The sequence below is a fragment of the Haemaphysalis longicornis genome, unplaced genomic scaffold (assembly GCF_048455015.1).
Source record: "Haemaphysalis longicornis isolate Haplotype H1 unplaced genomic scaffold, Haemaphysalis longicornis Haplotype H1 scaffold_5, whole genome shotgun sequence".
Lineage (NCBI taxonomy): Eukaryota > Metazoa > Arthropoda > Arachnida > Ixodida > Ixodidae > Haemaphysalis > Haemaphysalis longicornis.
The window spans coordinates 29815257-29836951 of NW_027526385.1; the positions used below are offsets into that span (position 1 = coordinate 29815257).

At 46.2% G+C, this 21695-nt stretch overlaps 1 protein-coding gene across 1 annotated transcript in view; it reads right to left on the minus strand.

Annotated features, from left to right (window-relative positions):
* LOC144139621 (cytochrome P450 3A24-like) overlaps positions 1–14971 on the minus strand; it is a 33778-nt gene extending 18807 nt beyond the window's left edge. Inside the window, exons 1-3 of the mRNA XM_077671918.1 lie at positions 14832–14971; positions 2292–2388; positions 75–127 (exon numbers count right to left, since the gene is read on the minus strand). Of these exons, the coding sequence (XP_077528044.1) occupies positions 75–127; positions 2292–2388; positions 14832–14887 (206 nt within the window). The 5' untranslated portion in view covers positions 14888–14971. The remainder of the gene's footprint in view (positions 1–74; positions 128–2291; positions 2389–14831) is intronic.
* Positions 14972–21695: the final 6724 nt, after the last annotated feature.

Here is a 21695-nt window from a genome sequence, read left to right on the forward strand (position 1 = left end):
ATCACAACGGCGCGCCCTTCACTGAACATATTTCTCACTTGGGCAAAACTCGCTTAGAGGAATGTTGAACATACCCAACAATGTTCCCGTATTTCTTGATCCATTCTTTAAATAGTCCTGCTGCACCCTGTAAGAGACAAAAGTATAGTCATTGCTGAGCTTCCCACAATTCCCGGCTGGAGAGCTCGGTTTTCAAGCAGCACGAAGACCAATGCTTGCGTTCGAGGAGACTAAGATGTTCTTTGCACGGCCGCGGGTCTTCAGCGGCAAAGCTATTTTGGTTCCGAAGAAGATTGTGGGTCCTGTTCTGTTCTAAGCGGAGAGTTCTTGCGACAGTTGGTTTTTTCTTGTAGTAGAACAGTGAAAGCATTAGAGGTCGACATCCATTTCATGCTAAACATCTTTGAACGCCGGGAAACGATTCACGGCCATTTATTACGCTTTGCCTCACAACCCAGCGGGCCGCTGTGCGCATAAACCTACTCTTGAATTTAAAAATTCATGTGTTTCAGCAGCGGAACTGTTTAAGCTTGAGCTTTGTCCGGTGGCATCAGCAAAAAAATACAAAAAAAAGTTTGCGAAATCTGTAAAAGGTGCACCAGCGCAGATAGGGTATAGTAGCAGTCAAGCTAGCTTTCGCGCCTGTTCGGAAGTGACCACAAGGACATATGCGCATGCGCGCCCCTTACTTAAGGTGACAGTACTTCTTAGGCTACTAAAACACAAAGCGAAATTGGCGTAGCTTGCACTAGTAGTGCAAGGGTGGAGAAACAACGGAGCTGAGGGTCGACCTAGCTTCTTCCCCCCTGAGATCCGCTGTCAGTGTGGGGAACCTGCCAGAACAGCCTTGTAAAATCAGGCTAAACTAGGCCTCACCGCTCAGCACTCAGCCTAGAGCAGGAAGAACATCGCGAAACCTAATAAAATTCAGCAAAGAATTATTGAACTACCAAAACTTAGCAAAACCGGAAAACCCTATTCGACCCACAGCTCCGCTGCTTCTCCAGCCTTGCACCTCTAGTGCAAACTGCACGAATTTTAATTTACAGAATTTCAAAAACATTTATACTTCCAACTCGTCTAAAATGAGAAGGCATTATTTGAACACTTTTTCGCTTAAATGAGGGCTGATTTGAAGCGTTATGAGTCCGTTTCGTAATCTCCTGCGCAAGTTGATTAGAAATGAATGTGTGTTCAAAGAAGCATATTAACCAAGAAACATACCAGGGCAGTTCCTGAGAAATTTTCATGGCATGAAATAACACTCTAGTGAACGTTCTGAACTAGAATTCGAAGCCGAATTTCATAGATCGGCGCACCAAATCATTTCGTCCCAAAGCTGCGGTAGAGTTCGGCTTGAGCATTGCTCAGCTCCTAGACCAATTGTCGCAATTGCGTCACAGGCAGTTGTAGCGCTGAAGATTTCTGGACTTTTTCCTCTTTTATCGTTACATATTCATTGGTTATCTGAATTTCCCATAGAGTAGCTTCTTTTTTATCTTTATCAGCAACACGTGTGTCGCCGGAAAGCTCCCTCAAAACAGCCCTGAGAAAAAAATTTACACCATCTTCCTGCGAGGGGAACCATGGGGTAGATGCGACGCATCGGGGGTTGCCGTTGCGTTTCCGTTATGTTAGCGATGTCAGCGTATGGATTGCTGTTGTTGTGTATCCTATTTACGCAGCATGTTCACCCCCGATGCGTCGCATCTACCCCATGGTTCCCTTCGCGGGAAGATGGTGTAAATTTTTAACCGAGCGCAAACTGCGCGCTAACGCACAGCTGGCACGGCGACGGGAGCGAGCGCAGCCGAGCGCAAGCTGCGCGCTGACCGCGCTGACGCACAGATGGCGCTGCGATGAGAGCGGCGGAGCGCGCAGCTGCCGCGGCGAGGAGAATGGGGGAGGGATGCGGACACGCCGCGACAACGACGCGGGACAAGGCGAGTTAAAGAGATGCGTTGCATCTAATAATACCATCAAAAATGCCGTTTTCAGGCATTTTTTTTTTTGCAATTTTCCCAAACGGTGCCAGTTTTTTCAGCCACTGCAGTACGAGTAGCCATCTTGCCAACGCGCAAAAATGGCTTGCCTGTGCATGACATTCATCGCTATGCAACGCTTAAAATGTGTGTAATCACCAGGCTTTCGGTGGGTGAGTTTTTTGTTGTTGTTATTATGTCAACTAAAATTTTTTAACGTTTCAGAAGTGTGTCACTGTACCTGAATTGATAACGTACATCACAACTGAGGCTTTAAAGGGCTGAAATTAACTATAACAAAGGACTTACTTGTTTTCTTATCTGGAGAAGGTTTCCGAACAGCAGGCTTGGTTCGGGCCCCGGAATACCAAGCTCTTTGAAGTAGGAGAACGTTTTCTTCCGCCAACTGCCCGTAAAACGGAGACAATAAAAATACAACTGCAATCTTGTCCACTTTTTTATTCATAAACTAATCTAGCCCACAAAATGTCGCCAGGCACCGTGTTCGGCGAAAATACTCGTAGTGAGAAACCTGCGTCAGTTCGGGGTTGTAGTTAAACAGGATTGTTTTTGTCATGTGAGCAGGGGCCTTCACATTTATTTCTTAACCGATAAGGTATACACTGTGTCTCCGAATCTTAAACTACAACTTTACAAGGCCAGCAGCCACAGCTCATCTGTATAAAATAACCATGACGTACAAATCTTTGAAAGTAACTCAAGACATGGTAACTTACACGTCAAAGAACCTGGCAACAAAATACCACTCGGCTTATTCAAATGTCAAAATAACAATCATGTCTATTTTAAAGCGAGGTTCAAGCAACTAGGCTACGCAAGAAGCAAATCTAAAAAAAAGTCACAAAGCCGCCACTTTCTCGCACTGTCCCCAAGTCATGACAGGGACAAGTCTGTGTGATGAGCAGCCGCTGACAAAAGCTGCCGCCAATAAGCTTGGTAGTGCAATCGTCTTGGGGCCTGCTGTCATGCTGAACCGTGTCGCTTGAATGATGGCATACAGACAACACACTCATTACAATGCTTATAGCATCTCAGTAATGACATCATTGCGGACGTTTCCTAGCGTGAAACACGGTACTTCACTGACGGAAGGTAGTTTAGCGCGTTATCTGCGGGTATTTCCCCCAAATAAAACAAGAATGTATGCTGGTTCATAATAGTGTTAGGCGCCACGCTGCATCCAAACGAACACTGCAATTTCGACCGATTTCAGCCGTTATAATACCGTCAGTCGGTGGGTTCGTCGGGCGGTAGGTTCTATAACAAGCAGACAATACTTTAGTGGCAATGCATTTTTATTTAAAATAATATGGTAAATGGCCCTCATGTATTGATGTTATGATTTAAACCTGCCAAATGTTTTTTATTTGCTCAGAAATGTTGAAAAGTATGAACATTGCCACCAGTTTTAGTACTTTAGAAATATTTCGCTTATGTAAACGTCTCGTTCAAGAATTCTATCAACTTTTGGCCTGGATGCTGAATCGAGGGACAGAGAGACAGGCAGACAGACACACGGACCAGAACTTTCGCGTTTAAAAAGGCGAGGGGAAACTATCGTCGCTGAAACTCAGCGTCTCTCCGTTCTGTCCCTGGTGTTCAAACATGGTATTTATGTGCTGAGACTGGCACCTAGGCTACTCAGGTGCAGCGTTATGGATACTTAAGAATCAAATTCTGTATATTGTGCAACTTGTGATTCTTATTGTTGGAAATTACGATTTTTTGTATTTCTTCAATTTAATTATTTTTTATTTCTCTCTGTAATACTGGATGTTATTGCTAAGCCTGCATACTTAATTGAAACGTGTCCTCTGTTGTGAACTGCAGAGAGTCAGGGGCCCTCGCCAGGCACTAAATGCATTTAGCTCCTGACCCTTCAGCAGGCATTGTAACACCGTCTGCTGAAAAAGACTTCTTTCTTTCTTCTTTCTTCAAAATTGGGGCTACCTAGGGACCTCTCACTTGCGCTGAAATTTATGAACCCTGGTGACTTTTTTTCAATTCATCTGAAAAACAGTCGCGGAGCCGTTGGTCTGACCCAAGTTCAGAAGGACGGTTCCAATCCTTCATATGGTATCAAACTAAGTTTGCACTGCTGAAAATTTATTTTTGTCGCCACTTTTGTTCCTGGAGGCAATTTTCAGTTTGGTTGTAGGATTTTCAATGAAAAAGATACGCCGACCAGTCCAACAAATTGCTCTCGGCGTTTCGGGTTGCCGCACAGAAGGTTTGTCCACAATAAATACATTACCACAAGTGGTTTCTTTTTAGATCTTCCCGCAGCGCACCTTGGTTTGTGACGTAAGCTTGCGTTGTCATACCGTGGTCACCTACTGCACTCGAGAAATTGGCTGCAGTTTTCCTACTTTAACTGGCTTATTTGATCTGCGACTCCTTTGGCGTCAATGTTGTCGTTTTTGAGCTTTCGAACACTTACGTTTCCGGCAAGCAGCACCCCATCCACCAATCCATTCCATATCTACGGGGTAACATTGCTTTCTTTAATACATGCGTCCAAACTCCAGCGCCACCGAACAAGTTCCTCTATTCAATAACTCCAACTTTATTCGAAGTAGTAAAAAATGCTGAAAACCCAGTTGTAGTGTCCGCACAGAATTTAAGAGGCGCCATCATTCGCGTCGCATAGCCGTACACAACATTTATGCTTCTGATTTGCTTCGTCTTTGTCAGACTAGTGTACTTCATTGCTCTTCTCTTTTCTATTGAAGTACGCCACTGAACGTCTGAATATAATGTGTGATATTTCATATCCCACGGAACGTAGATTTTGCAGAGAAGCAGGAATCCTAACCTGCTTGTAGCGACATTTAGAGGAAGCTCGTTTGGCCACCAGCTGCGGGAGCTGTTTCTTTCAATTATACATACTCTAGTTGCCGTTATGGCTGTGCACATGTGGCTTACGCGCAAAACATTGAGCGGGCTAAGCACATGCACGTGTAGGAAGATGTATTCCGCATGTTTAATACACAGGAAACAACCGAGGCTGCATTTCCGGCCCAATTTAATTTGCGCTCAAGATTTCGGTCACACAAAAGTACCATAACCACCGATCTATAAAACGGCATAGCAACGCCATGCAAAAACAACTTAAAGCAGAAATTAAAAAAAATGGAAACTCTGGAAACAAAAACTCTCAGAGATTATAAAAAATGCGCTATGGGTGGTTACAGTAATAGTAGCAACAAAACCAGTGAACGAATGGGTACGTTATGAGCTTGTAAGCTATTAAAACCGGTGAATGTAAGTTGAGAGCCGCATAAAAAAAATGGGAGTGCAAACCGCACACTGCACTTATAGGAATTGATCGTGTGACAGAACCAGAAATTGCGATGCACTGATCTATGCTGGTTATCTTTAAAAAATGCATTATAAAAGAACGCCCGCGAACACAACCGCGAATTTTTCAAATATTCCTTCAAGTCAGTAATTGAACAATTTCACTATCAAGGCATTGATGCAAACATCGTCTAAGTGCGCTTACTGGCACGAAAACTTAGTTTCAGGATAAATTAAAGGCCCACTGGTGTCGTTGTTCGCAGCAAAGATGCTGTACGCCTCCTTCTGCACACTTTCATCGTTTCCCACCGTAATATAACGACATGAGCGAATGCAGGGCGTTTTTTTTTTTCTAAATGAACCAAATACACCTAAAGCGAATTTGAGAAAACAAATGGAAATTTGTTAGCGGACCTAAATGCAATGCTGTCAAAGGTGGTTATTATATGTTTTACATGTCGCCGAGGGGAAGGTTATGGCCATAAGTAAGCAAAAATTATGCCGCAAATTTGAGCAATATAGACATGATTCGACTGGAGGTGTCTCCAATCTCATTACAACTCTGCGGCCGACCTGTACGCACTGCCACTTCACTTCACGTGCTGGGGATAGAAATTTATGCGTCTGGGTCAGCGTCTATGTGGTTACGTTCCGCTCGCCAAAAAGCGGGACTGATGCTTCACCTCATCCGACGCATCTCACAGAAGTCTGGTGGCTCCTGTTCCAAAATGGCCCGTCTATTAGTGCGGTCTGTACTCCAGCCTCGGCTTGTTTACCAGGCCTAATTCCAACACCTGAACCAGGCGGAATGGGATCGACTTGAGGCAATTAACCGAGCCGCAATGCGTGCAATTACCTGCCTCCCAATGATAACACCGATCCCTGCTCTTCAGGCTGAAGCTCAAGTTAACACCTTGGATGAGCTTGTCCATCAGCGTCGGTCCGCCCGCATGCATAAACTCAACTTTGTTGCTGAGGCAGCGGCGTTAGGCAACTACATGGGTCGTTCGCTACCCACATCTCTAACCTGCGCCGTTACCAGGCCACCTTGGCTATACCACCAGGTGACCGACAACAGGCCACTAACACGACTGCACAATCGATCCAACGGACATTCTGACACGCTGTTCCCGGTCGCACAAGAACTCGCGGATGATTCTCAACCCCAGGTTGTGCAGGCATTCTGGACGCTGGGGCCAAGGGCGACGTGGTAACCACAACACTCCAATGTCCTTCCCAACCAGAGTCCTGTCAAACGTGCTTCTACGAAACACGCCGCACCCTGCCGTCTATGCTGGCCGAGCTTACGGCCATTCGGGACGGCTTGCAAGCACTGACTGCTGCACTTCATCAAGCCCCTGGAGGTACTACTTTACAAATTTACACAGACTCCACGGCGGCCATACGTCATTTACGTCGACTAAATAACAACTCAGCTGTCTCGAGGGATATTCACGACATACTGGACACGTACCCCTGCCCTTTGCGGCTCTCTTGGGTCCGGCGAAATACTCTCCCCGCTCACATTGCGGCGGATGGTGCTTGCCACACTGCATTTATTCGACGAACATTGCCTTTACTGCCACTAGACACCCCAGAACAGTTTCCCCAAAGGAAAGAAGACCTTCGTCGCGCCACACAAGCTCTTATTCCACCGTATGGAACTGACCTCCCTAGCAGACTCGCTCGCTGGGAGGAGGTCTTGCTGCGAAGACTTCGTGTTGGTGTAGCCCTCTCTCCCGCCGTTACCCGGGAGTGGCCACCACGTTACCATGCCCCGTTCGCACAGAACTGCCCCTTTTGCACGGCTCCTGCCGAAGAGGCGGACACTGAACATTTGCTGTGGACTTGCCCTTCATTGGAAGCGGCGAGAACAAGACACCTCCGAGGCACAGGCCTCCACCCTGGCAGACCAACTGACCTTCATCGGTGGATTTGGGGACCCCATCATCGCTCCCTGCTTGAGTTTCTTCGCGAAACGAGGGTTAATCTATACCTGTGACGCAGTATTTATGCCAACAGGCATACTATCGCAATAAAAAAAAAAATAAGTTTGGATTTGGATCATATTGAATTGAAACAGTCAAGTTGACGCGGCATTTTAATGAAAACGTTATTTAAATTGACTTTCAAGAATGGTGCAATTCAGTTTTGGCGTTAAGGGCGTTAAACATCTGCAACTGGGCTTCGAGGCAATAGAACTGTACATGGAGAGCAGGTGAGTCCTTGATTGATTGTAGGGTTCAACGCGCCGACGCAACGCAGACGATGAGGCACGCCGTAGTGGAGGGCTCCGGATTCATTTTGGCCACCTGTGGATCTTTAACGTGCGCCAAAATCTCGTACACACGAGCGTTTTTGCTTTTCGCCTCCATCAGAAAAGCGGCCGCCGCGGCCGGGAATCGAACCCGTGACCTCGTGGTGAGCGTGTGAGTCCTGTTGGCTGCATTAGCAGCTCTGTTCGAATTCTTTCGTAGCATAATTTTCTTGGGCACGTCTGAAGGCACTCACGAAGCAAGCAAGCTCTTCATTGCCTTGCCATGAATTTCCAAACAGCTCACAAGAAGGCTCCTTTAATCTTCCCCTTCCCCTTATTAAAATGGTTCGTACTTTCAGAGGAGGGGGGGGGATTTTTCAGGGTTTGTAAGCGGCGTCTATTTAGTTATTAAGCACTAAAAGGGTAAATATTGCAGTAAAAAATATATAACCAGAGTTGCTCCGTAGGGATGTGGGAGACGAGATGAAATCATTGTTTCACACCTCTTTGTTTCCTTTTGTTCACTTCTTCCGTTCACTGCCTTGTCGACTACTGGGGACAGATCTTTCGCCGATCTCATAATTGCCGTTATAATTCATGATATGATAGCTCCGAGAATCAAAAAAAGAAACCTCTGAAAACACTCATGAAACAGTCCGAACAGTCAAGCCAAAAACAAACTCCCATTGGGCAGATGAACTTGGGTCCTTTTGATCCGTAAAACAGCAGGATCTGGCTCTATTTCGATACCAACTATGACCTGCGTACACGTTTGCAGAGCGTTATCTCACCTATTATCTGTTCATCTCCTTTTTAGGGAAAAGTTGCCGAGTGTTTCTTGTCACTGCAGTTTTAACTCACATAGCTTCGGTTTTTGCAACTGCCCTACGTTCCAGCTTGACCTGGTGCAAAGGGCCCGCGCAGCCAGCCGCAGCCAGGGGATCCCGGACTAGGGTTCCCCTCCACCGGGCGGGTGCCCTAACAACTGCACCTGTTGTTTTAATAAAGATTTGTTTCATTCATTCATTCTGATTTCTAAAAAAAACTTCATATAGAGAAGGGGTCTAATACCAGCGTTTGGGGTTCATTTAGTGTGTGAAGACGTGAAAAAAAAATTATTACACTTCAGCAGTTAAAACGAGTCGTGAAGGAACAATCGTTATTGTCCAATTGAAGGCCGCAGGGCGCAGAGCACCCTGGTTTCTGGAGAGTGGTGCGCCGCTTGGCCGGATATGAAGCCGCCAAAACGTGAACGGCGATGCGCCGCATGCTGAATGAAGTCGAACCGGTACAGCCAGAGACACTAGAAAGTTACAGCGGAGCGGAGAACCGGTGACAGTACGCTACCCGGTACCCGCCGCGGTGGCTCAGTGGCTAAGGCGTTGCGCTGCTGAGCACGAGGTCGCGGGTTCGATTCCCGGCCGCGGCGGCCGCTTTTCTGATAGAGGCGAAAAGCAAAAACGCCCGTGCGTACGAGATTTCGGCGCACGTTAAAGATCCCCAGGTGGTGAAAATTAATCCGGAGCCCTCCACTACGGCGCGCCTCATCGCCTGCGTTGCGTCGGCGCGTTAAACCCCACAATCAATCAACGTTACCCGGTAGGTGACCGGCGCTACCTCGCGTGCGCAGAGACGAAAAAACTGGTTTCGCGCATGCGCAGATGTACCGTGTACCGCTCCGCGACCGGTTCCCCGCTCCGCTAAAACTCTGTATAACCGGTCACGGTACCCGCTGCTGCGAGTGCGCAAAGATGAAAAAACTGCGGTTGTTCCCTTTTCCATAGCAACCGGTACAACAAGAAAGTGAAATGTGCCTGCACAGGAGCAGTTCAATGTTAAATTACGCATCGATATGAAGTTGCACATCGCTATTTATATTTCTTCGGTGTCGCACCGCTATACGCATCAACGTTAGACACTGGATTGCAGGCGCCGGAACATTGGGTCAATCCGCTGAAACCACAGGCGCTCAAACCGTCCTTGCGAACGAAACCAAACGGGTTGTCAGCGAATCATTTGGTGAACACTCGGTCCGCTACTGCAAAAGGTACAGCGGACCGTGTCACGAGCGTGACGTGCGCAAGTCGGCTTCTCCTCAGCGTACGATGCGCGTCCTCCGTGCACCATAGAGTTTCATACTAATATATAATAGAACCAAATCTGTCGCTGCAGTCGCGGGCGGCGCCATTGCCACTAGCGACGTTCCTCGCCTACTTGGCTTAGCTAGCCATATGGCTTCTGTTTGTCTTGAAGCCAAAATCAACAAAAAAGGGTAACATGTTTTTCTTGTTCATCGTGAATGCAGCTTCTACATAAGCACTGTCAAATTATTCTTTTTGGAGGCTCAATTTTATGATAACAAAACAAATTCGATGAACCTTCAACAGAAATATTGTTGCTTTTTTGCAGCCAGAGCCAACTTTTCAGCTTGTTCTTCACCCATGCCAATGACAAGTGGAACGTGCTAGCCCGCCACATGACGGAATGCTCACCCAAGAACGGCGCCCCTAGACAGTGGCGCCAGATTTCCGTCTAGTGTATATTAGTATGAAACTCTATGCCGTACACATAGGAGCTGTCATCGAGGCGCCAACTGTCAGCGCTCATTAGCGTCCTGATGCACTATTTCGCTTCGCCTCTCCTAGATGGCAGCACCATCTGAAAGGAAATATATAAGGCGCATTCGTCGTCCTATTCAGGCGTCTGTTCATAGGGAGCGCGTTTCGGGAGCGCGTTTCGTACCTCCCGTTGCGGCGAAAGAGTTCGTGGCTCGAATCCCGGCGCAGCCACGCCTATTGTAGTTTTTCTGGCGATGTCGTTTCCGGGACGGATATGACGTCGTGAGATCTTCGTGAATCCCGGAACAAAACGCTTTCGTGTTAACACCTGGTTGTGCGCCTGCACATGTTTATCGCGTACCGCCCGAGGCCGGTTTTTCGCTTCGCTGTAACTGTCTACTCTCTGCTTTTCCACGTGGCTTTCCACACGCCGGCCTGCTCAATTACTCAGAGTTTTATTTCTGAGCCTCGCGCTTGTCTTTTCTTTGTGTTTTACTTCGAATCATGTCCTACAAAGCGCGAGGAAGAAAAAAACATATAGGATTGCGGAGCCTGCTACAGAAGCTGACCCCGTTTCGCTACAGCGGACAACAACGCTCTCGTTCAGAGTTAAAGCTCTATTACTCCACGTACAAATACAGAAAACGCTTCGATCCGTCCTCCTAACCTTCAAGCTCAGCCAAGGTGAAGCCAGCCCCTCGCTAGGTTGCGCGCAGTAAAAGTGTCTATTCGCTCGTTATTTCCGAAAGGAGGGGTGCGGAGCGGGGGCAGAAGAAATAATAAGGGCTCGGGCCATGAGAAAATTATACAACAAAGAGATCGCTGCATCCAAGTTCGCTGCCCGTTCGCGCCTAGAGCGCCAATTACGCCGAGCAGCGTTGCAGCGCAACTGGGCGCGCGATCACTGAGCGCACCCGACGCGAGAACCGAGCTATCGCTGGGAAAACCCTGGCTTAACCACGTTCAATCATGGTGAATTCCTTTTTTTCTCAGTGGCCCTTTCAGAAGGACCCTGAAACAACTTTTCCACCTTTTTTTTCAAAATCTCAAATGCTTGCAGAACCTAGTCAAGTTACATTCGGGGGTCGCAATGTATCTACTCCAGAAATTGCTGCTCTATGCCCATCACATAAATTTGAGTCTTGCTCAAGAGGTTTTTCTCTCTTTCCCTCTCAGCGTTCTTCGGCCGCTGAAATTACGTCATTACAGCGGTGTAACGGCTGTTGGCCGGCTTTCCTTCATTTGCAGCAATGAAAACATTAATTAAATGTGTTTATATGCCACGAACCACCTCTAAACTGAACTAAAAGGTACCAAATTACTTTTATTCACGCAAGGACTCGGCAGAATTGGGCTGAGCGAAAATTTTACAGTGAAAAAAGCCCGGGTGTTGTAAAAAGTCATTGACACTACTGTGGCTCGAAGCTGGTGCGTTCGTTCCAAAACCCACGTCTCTACCCCTGGGCTACTCAAGACGAATCTGCGTAAAAGAATAGAAGCAGTGTTCCAGGCGAGGCAGTGGATGGCACTGGATGTTCACAGGAAATGCTGGGCTTGTACCACACGGGAATGGAATAGCGCTGCAGTAATGAACGCATTCGATAGCAATATTAAAAAGCAAGCCATAAAAGCAAATGATGATGATATTTTGTTTTCTTGCGCAAGGGCAACGAATGCTAAAGAGCGCCAACCCAATGGTTCAAAGATTTTAAGTGAAATAGACATGGGGTAGGTTACTGTGGGGTGAATAGAGCCCCTTATTTAAAAACAAACTCTGGAGTGAGCAAGATGATTATGACGTTAGAGTAAAGAGTGAATGTTCAATAAAAGCTACCACACTGAGGGGCTTTGTTATCATATGTGGTATGAGATGCCTTTTAAAAATCCAATGTCTCCAAGGTAAGCAAACAGACGTTTACTAGGAATGACGGGTTTATCGCCTAAAAACAATGATGGATGAAGTGGAATCATTTGAGTGTACAGTTCCCGGAAATGCTTCTTTCTCGCACTGTGGAAGTGCGGACATTCAACGAGAGCATGCATTACTGACAGACGATGTCCACAACTGTTGCATCGTGGCGGTGGGGCTCCATTTAAAAGATGGGAATGAGTGGCATATGTATGACCTATACGTAGTCTGCGCATGTACACTTCTGTTTTTCTGTGATGTTTTTCTGTGTAGTAGCTGCCAATTTGGGGTTTCATTGTGTGGAGTTTGTTTTCTGTCATTGAAAGACTCTCATAAAAGCAGATTGAAACGGAAGGCATATCTGTTGTGACGAGCGAATCACGATTCAACGCAACTTGTTGCTGAGCTAGCTGGTACAAGCTTAAAGAAAGCGCCTCTATCTGCCTTATCTTGTCTGTGTCCACGTCTAGTTTGTGCCGCGTTTTCTTCGTTCTTTGACTAAATCACGCAGTGCCGCTCCGTGCTGGCGGTAAGTATAGCTTTCGCAGTGCTTCCAGGCGCGAAGGAAAGAGTGGAAACGTATATCGGATGGGTTACAGAGTGCTAAAACGTTTTCACATTACAACGCGCTTCTTTGGCTCCGATTGAAAATATTTTGTAACACACAACTTGACAGGCATGTCCTGGCATGTGGTCTACATACATTCTATCATGACTGATTGTAGGGTTTAACGCACCGACGCAACGCAGGTGATGAGGTGCGCTGTAGTGTAGGGCTCAGGATTAATTTTGACCACCTGGTGATCTTTTAACGTGCGCCGAAATCTCGTACACACAGGCGTTTTTGCTTTTCGCCTCCATCAGAAAAGTATATATTCCATCGCAATGAACGCCCCAAGGCCATGTAACTGCGCACACGAACAAACAAGAGCTACAAAAAAGCAGACAACATGACCGTTTAACGTACAGATAAATATGTTGGCAAGTGCGTACACGTGCGTCGTTCCCCCTCACGACTCTATTTTAACACGAGGCCAGCGCGGCAGCGCGCGCAGTTGTTTGAGCCGATGGCATTTTGGTCAGCTCGATTCCCACCGCTGCTTGAAGCTCGTACCTTCGCGACGCACTGCACAGAACTTCTGTTTTGCCCTCTTTTGCGGGGGATTGACACTCTGAAGGCCTTGCGTTCTTTAGAGGGTGTTGGCATAATGTGCTGGCAAAGTGCAATGCATAGCAGGTGAACGGCCGTACAAAAGTTAAAATGGGAAGTATGGATATGTTATGACGGAAATAGATCTCAGCCAACGCCCATATCGCTTAGTCCTCAAACTGCCTAATTGAAAATCCAGTATTTAGGAGTGTGGATCAGCCTTTCGGCGAGCTCTTAAATTTGTGGCTTTTAATTAAATTGAACACGGCTTGCAGCGATCGTACACTTGTTTTCCCTGCGACCACGTCGTAGTTGCTTTCTACAACGCAAACATTTTAAAACGAAGCTTTATATGGAGTGAAAAATTCTCTCTCACAGCAGAACGTACGGGCGCGAGCTACTGTTTGAGGCACAGCTCAAGCCACAATCCGGGAAGGGACGTAGGGCGTGGCAGCGTCACCGTAGCATAGGCAAACACCGGCCTCACGTTACGGCTTCGTTGGGTAACCACTTATGTGGAGCGCATGGGCGCATTTTAAAGCGAAGCTGTAGTGTCGTCACTAATACCGTTGTACGCCAATATGCCCTAAAGCAAAGCCAACTTTCTCTGACGATTATCATCAATGATGGTGGGTGTAGTGAAAGATAAAAACGGTTCCCGTGGCAGGCGTCGAACCTGGGTCCGCGCGTTGTGAGGCCAGCGTCTATCCGGTAGCCCCATTTCGACATGGTCGAAGCGAACGCGAAGCAGCAGGCACAGATTCGCGTCGTGCACCCCTAACCCAAATTTTAGGCCTACGGAGTGCACACCCGAGAGTCGCTGCGGGTATTCTCGAAAAGTGGTGCATACCTCCAGAGCACCACACATGCGCAGAGCGGGATTGGGCAACCAAAGAATCCATCACGACCAAGCTTCCCGTTCAACCACTATTTTAACGACTCTCTGCGTATGCACATGTTAAATACTTTCTGGCAAGGCTAAGTGACAACAACTACTCAAGCACCTTGCCAAATCCTGGCCACGCTTTATATATCCTCGCTAATCATTTTCACGAAGTTGTAGTGTCCCAAAACCGCTTCCCTTTTGCGGGTAAAGAGGGACGCTGTCAGCGACTAATATCTATAGAGTTTACGACGCAGATGCGCTAAGTATACACAGCGATATCGTGGGAACCCATGACCAAACATGAAGACTCACGCAAATATTCCAGAACAGCCGCTTTACACCACGGCATAGTTTCTTATGTAGCGTACGCGCGAAAACTTCTGCAACCGGCTATTTTTTTCAAATCTCTCGTATCCCGCACTTACGACCAGGCTATCATGATCAGAGCCTTCCCTTCTTTCGGTTGGATTTGTGACAACAAGGAACATCGTCCAAGTCGCAAACAGGTATTATTGTGACGAGTTCGAGATGGTGGTCTGATGAAGCAACTACCACCACCTATGAGATTCTCACAAGGTATGGGAAAGCCGGGATGACATAGTTTCAGAATTCTGACCCTTAAAACTTGTTTACACGCGCGGAGGCAAAAATTTGCGCAAAACTTACTGTTTTAATTACGCCGTATCCCAAATACATCGCAGGAAAAGATAGGCAATGACTGGAATGAAGATCAATCGTGAGAAAAAGCTGTACGGAAACAACGCTTACATGTAGAATGCCCCCAGCGTGGCAGCCACGAGGGTAAGAAACACCCAGTCGATCATTGTTGCCTCTCCCTTGCTGACAAACGACCTTAAGCTCTTTCCGAGTTCCGGCAACGCTGTGCACCAAATGTGATTTCGCGTTCAGGGCCCGCTTCATTTATACCTTTCAACAAACTGCGTCGCCCTGTTCTGAACTTTCGCTATAAGCCCCACCGATGTCACAAGGCCACCATACTAGATTCGCTCATTGGCTAAAGTGCGTTGCTCCCTTTATGTTTTTACATCACCCTGCGGCTCCTTTGCTGTGCACAGGTAGAGTAGGGGGGGGGGGGGGCGAGAGGCAAAGTTACCGCACAGCTGCATGTGCTTCGTTCCACAAATTCCAACGATCCCCCGCGACAGCCGCCAGATATAATAGGCATTGCTTCTATTTTGCAGTAGAGCGCGGATTTTGTGATCGCAATCCTAAATACTCCAAACTAAAAAAATTAAACTTTTCAGAGCGTCGTTTGACGGGTTCCTTTCAGTAAAACAAGCGTGTTAGGCTGAGCGCAATATACTGTTGGGACCCTGAAAAACGAACTCTGAAAAACGACTCCGACAAGCTTTGGTTTTAAAAATAATCGCTGATTTGTTGCATAAATTATACTTCGCATAATGCTCCTACTAACCTATTGGCAAAATATTTGCCAACGAGCTAGAATATTCTTATTATACAAATAACTATATTATTAGTGTCCAGGTAAAACGTTTACTGCCAAAAATCAGTACAGTTGAACCTCGTAATAACAAACGCTGATATAGGAAATTATAGGCTATAGCGAAATAAATACAGACTTTGGTTGGTCACGCTTTATTTCGATCACGCTTATTCTTTTATAACATAACTGAAACCGTGAAAGCCGCGCGATGTCAGATATAACGAAGAAATGTTTGACAAGGAGGCTGAGAAGCTAACTGGAAAAACCCCCCGTAGTCAACTGCACAAGTATAACGGCCCTTTTGTTCGTGGACACTGCGGAAAACTTGATCCTGCTCAGTGCTGTGAGTATCCACTAGACGAAGATCACATCCTCCTTCATCAAATAAGTAAGGACGCAGTCCTGGTTTGTCAGGTGAACTCTGTTCTGTTGTAATCTCACGTACTCATGTTCCGGTTCATTTAGCTAGAAATGCAACAAGGAGAAAGGTAAGGGTTACCTTGTGTATACTGGGTTCGAAGCCTAAAAAAAATTCATTTTTGTGTCAAGTATTTTCGTGTCAAGTATTGTCGTATTTCGTATCAAGTATCGTCGATTTGTTATAGCCAATTTTTACTTCTACTGTTTAACGAACATCGGTTATAACGAACTAATTTGCTGTCCCGATACTACTTTGTTAAAACGATGTTTAACTGTAGTAGAAATCTAAACTCTTCCACCCAGAGTCCAGAAAAGGTTTAATTAAATATGCCATGTTTGGGTTAGCTATATGGAGTGCTTGCTATACTGGATTATAAAAACAGTGGCCCGATCTCTACGTGGCACGCTGAGGGCACACACGATAGGGGATATAGACAATGCCGTATTATTATAGCGCTGCAAAGAATCACAGCGCTGGCTCTAGTGCGCCGCACAGGTAGGCGTCGAGGAGCGCGCAGCATTGCGCAATGTCACGGGAAGAGATTCGTCGTGCGTGGTGAGGAGAATACACGAATCGGGAAAGAGGTGGCGGTGGTGAAGAAGCGCATAAAGTGTGGCTGTAACTATGATCAACTAACGAGCGAAGCTGGGTGAATCCGTATGGAGCCACGGCAGAAAACAGCGCAACGGACGGGACGAGAGCGAACATAGAAGGACAGGGGCATGTACTTGTCTGTTTACTCCTGCCCCGTCCCTTCCGCTGTTCTCTTCCCTCCAACCGTTCTCCCTCCGTAAATGGCCATGCTTCGCTGTGCAACACAATGTGGGGAAGCCAGCTTAGAAAGACCAAGCTTGCGTCAATCCCCTTACAGTCGGCTTCACCTCTAAGCACAAACGCATTGGTAGAAAGACTGGCAATATAAGCTGTGATATAAGACTTTCTGCTTGCAATATAAGCTGTGATATATCGAATATGAATGCCTTACGGGAATTTTACTTCATATTATGAATTTTTCCATAAACTGAAGAGACAATTGCCGGCGCGAGATCCTGGAATCCACGTCTTCGCGGTGATAATTTAGAGAGCCATTTGATATTCATTGAGTCTTGCTCAAGGCGCCTAGGGCAATTTTTGGGACGGTGAGGGGCGACACCACGTATCCCGAGCCCCCCTACTGAAGACCTAACTTTCCGTGTTGAGAGACAGAGGAAAAACTTCAATAAAGAAGACCTCTAAGTGAGGGGGCTGGCCGGCAGCCACAGCTCTGCGGAGGCCTTCGTAGTCTGGGCTATGATGATCTTCTGTCTCTCCGGATCAGAGGAGCTCAATTCCTCAGACCTGCCAGACCGGCGAAGAATCGACTTGTGGCGAGATGGGACCATGAACAGTGGTCGTCGTAGTCTTGGTCAAGTACTAGGCGGGAGGGTCACCTTGTGGGCCTGCTCTCTACGGCATGCCAAGGGATGAGGCGCACTGCCGCTGTATGCAAGAACTCTTTGCTCCCAGCATGGCTCATTCAAAGTCCAAAGTTCAAAGTTTATTTCACTCACAGTTACATCGACGTGAAAAAAGGTACATCGAAGGGGCAAGGAAAAAAGTTGCAAAAAGCAGCTTGACAGGGCCCTTGCCCCCGTCCAGCAATGAACGGTGTGTGCGCTGAGAGGGTATGTGCAAAAAAAGCTCTGAAAAATACACTTTTTTCATATGTCAGGGCACTATAAGACAATAAAATGCAATAAAATCAGTTTGGCGGCACGACAGGAATACATACAGTGTACAGTACTAAAATATACTTCTGCATAAACTGCAACACGCAAACCGAGTGCAAAAAAAATTACGATCGCATACATTCACCATAGAAGTATTCCGAGTTTTGCAATGTTTGAAAGAGAAAACACATCGTGTTGACACCAGTGAAATCACATTTTATCATCTAAAAATAGATTTAAAATGCCATGTCTGTTTACAATAAAATGTCGATTTCTTCCCGGTCAATTTTGTTAGGTATAATAGACAAGGTGCTCTTAATTCGTTTGCACCCGTAGCCAGTACGTGAAAATGGAACTTGCCATGGAGACTCGTATCGATAAGAACAAAGGCTATGAGACATTGTTAGGGCAGCTTCAGTTAAAAAAGAACTTTGTTTTCCTAACGCTGCTTTCTTGTAGCTACGCAGTAGCTGATATTTGTATATATCACCAGCGCGGAGAAATTTATGCATTTGAAAAGTGGCTGAGTGTGCTCTAAGTACGAGACATTATCTATAGCCCGCACGGCCTTTTTTTGTATTAGTACTAGTTACTGTAGGTTCTGTGAAGGGGTGTTTGCCCATTCTAATGCGCAATAATTAAGGTGAGACTGCAGGATGGAGTTGTACAAAAGTTTCTTGATGTTACTTGGGAGTTCATGGTCGTGTCTGCTAATGACACCGGCAACCTTGCGTGCTTTTGAGCAGATAGAAGTAACATGGTCATTCCAACTCATATTTTCTGAGAATATAACACCAAGTGTCTTTATTGATTTTTCGATATCTGTTGTATAAGATCCCAATGTAACGCTTTTCGGTAAATATAAACAGGTACCTCGAGGTACGCCGTCAAGGCACACACACATAAAACCCTGCAGAATCCTGTGTCCATGAACTGCCGCTCCGTGTCCACCGGCGCCATCCCTCGGGCGCCGACGTTCCCGAGTGCCGCGGCCCGGTGGCTGCACGGTAGGCTAGGAGGGCGAGAAAAGGGAGCGAGCGGCGAGGGACTCCGAGCAACACCCTCTAGTCCAGAAGGTATTGTGCCAAGGCGCTTCCCACAACCTCAATGCAATTAAGAACCCCTACCGTCCTATGACGTATGGTATTGTCAAAATCATCTTTTAAAAATGGTTAGCCTACAGAAGGGGCTGCACTGAGGCATCAAAAATATTAGGAAAAATTATTTTCAGCCAACCACAAAACTTCCTAAATTCATGGTTTTTTTACTCGATCGAAGCCTAAAAAGTAGTCACGAACAAGTCTGCATTTTTAATAGCCAAGTTTCTTGAATTCGTTGTAGGTCAGTTCCAAATATGAAAAGCTGTCATCCGGAGACGTGCTGCTATAAGCGCATACTAATGACCAATCAGAGAAACTCCTGAACTGAACGAATATGTAGGACGTCAATGTAACTGGTGCTGCACTCGACCGGTCCTCGACCGGTCCTAGAGAGTAATCTCCGAAATGGGACTTTTGTACTGAACCGAGTTCTCGAAGCTTAGCACAACAAATATTAAAATATCAGTGAACCAAATTATCATCACACGCGCTCTTAAAGAAGGCAAGACCAAGAAATTAGCCGAAGCTTTGACAGAAGCACATTTCTGCAGTGCACTAATGTAGCCTTCATTTGCTGTCATACCCGTCTACATATCCAGAACCGACGTAGGGGTTTCAAGTGGGGGCGATACGGAAATGGTACAAACAGGTGCAGAGGCAAGTTGACATGTCAGAAGGGGCCCCAAAACGACCCTACAACTGAAACAAACGCCAGTAGTGGTTTGAAGCGCTCCAACTATAAAAATCTCCTCCCAGCCTCTTTCCGGTCCTGGGACGTACTTAAAAATAAAAAAACATAGAATTACTGAAAACACCCTGCTTTGCGGAGTGCGTGAAGAGCATGCAATGTTCTATTTTGTAGGGTATGCAGACGAAGCCCTCCGGGTAGCAGAGCGGTGTCCTGTCTCGTCGGCCACACAGGTCAGCCTGGTCCTGGCCAGTACGCAAAGCCAAACGTTCAGGTGAACGAAGGTATTGTCAGTCTAACCACAAACAACAACACCTCAAGAAAGGCAAAAATATAAAACTAAAGGAGAGTTTACATTTTAATTTTCTGTTTGCCCCTTTATCATCTCCAGCTAGACGAGAATTAAGAAGCAGGGCATCGTACAATCCAAACACATACCTTTCCCCACGGAACTGGACTCGTGAGATTTATCTCCCCCAGTCCTCCTCGAAGTCGTGCCGCAAACTTTTGCCAAACTCCAAGTGCTCTATACCATACGGTACGCAAGAACTAACACCTGAAATTTGTATCCTTTCCCAACCCTTTCACAGTAGCAGTGGGACGGCTCGCCGGCCCCCTCCCGCCTGGGGGATGAGGCTCGGCTAATATCCCGGGTGCAGGTGGCTACACGTACTCAAGACATCCTGAACTGAGAACGATGCCCATGCGTACGACCAAACAACTCAATTTGATCAGATTAAACATTCATTCCTCCTCCAACTCCTGTTGGAACCTCAATCTACCGCAATTTTTTCACACCACTGACCATCCCCACTGGAGGGGTTCGCCTTACGTGTCTCACTCTCTTTACCCGCAAATAGACGCACCAGTTTTAGATAACTTTGAATCGCACACCTTTGTCAAAATATAAATGACTCTCTCACTTTGACAAAAACTAAGATTATGAAGTCATTCGCCGTATGCAAGTGAGAACAACTGCAGCTCGGTAGGCAGGGCCAGGCCGGAACCTTTCAGGCTTACATAATTGTGCAAGTGCTCAGATGAGGACTTGTAGACAGCGCAGTCAGAAGGCGTAAAATGACAGCGTTGTTCACATATAACTCGTGTAATGAATGCGAAGGCTGTCTAAGCTTGCATACATCAAAAATGCGCTACCTGAGAAAGCTGGGATTGAACTTGAAATGAAAGATGCTTTCGTGTTTGTGTCGCTTGTGCTAACGTAAAACTATCTGTGTATTATTCCGTGCATACCTCCAAGCAACAAAACCATTACGATGAGCACTTTCAAAACAAGAAAAATGTCCCTGTCACGCTTTTGCAAAACAAGTGAACTAATTCGAATAGAATCGTTTATTTCGCATCACAGGGGGCATGATGTTGACGGCCTGCGGAAAAAGCTGAGAAAAAAAACAGCTTGACGTAGCCGCACGTCCCAACGTTGGCAGGTGTACAGCGCATTAAAAACATGTACAAGCAACTCTTATGCTATAACCTAGACTCATCTACACTACAGTTAAAAAACAATATAGCTATGGCATGCAAAAAACTGCGCGAGCAAGACCTCCAAAATTACACCGAAAAAGGACTAAGGGTTTAGAAAAGTGGTTACAAGCAGTAGTGATTGTATTTTAAAGGCTGTCACAAGCCTACGAAAGGATTCAGGTAACAACTGACTCACATAGCATGTGCAGAGGAGTGTCTTCTCAATGGTTTTATTTACAGAAATCTATTTTTGGGAATTGACAGAATTCTGATTATGATGATGATAGTTAGAGTTTTTTGGCGCAAGGCCAGCTGGGGCAAAGAGCGCCAAACAAAAAATTGACAGAATTCTAATTGTTTTATTTACAGAATTCTAGTTTTACAAACGACCCACCTCATGTATAATACAATTGCTGCACTTCAGAAGTACGCACTGTGCACATATTTTTAATGACGCATCTAAGCGTGGCGCTACTGGAATTTCAAGCGAAGCTTACGCGCCTAGGATTCCATGCATTTTTCATTCCCCCAAACAGAAATTTGTTAGACTCCACGGGTCTTTGAAGTGCGAGGTGTTAGAAAACGAATGTCCCGGTTCGTGTGCTATTGGAACGCAGTCTCCATTAAACATGCACGTAATTCAAAATGTGATGTGGACTTCAAGCTTATACGTGTTATCACTTTGGTTATGCATCGTGAACGGATAAGTGGATAATCGCCACCATATCAAGATCAAAAGATGACGTAGATCTCATGAGCAAATTAGT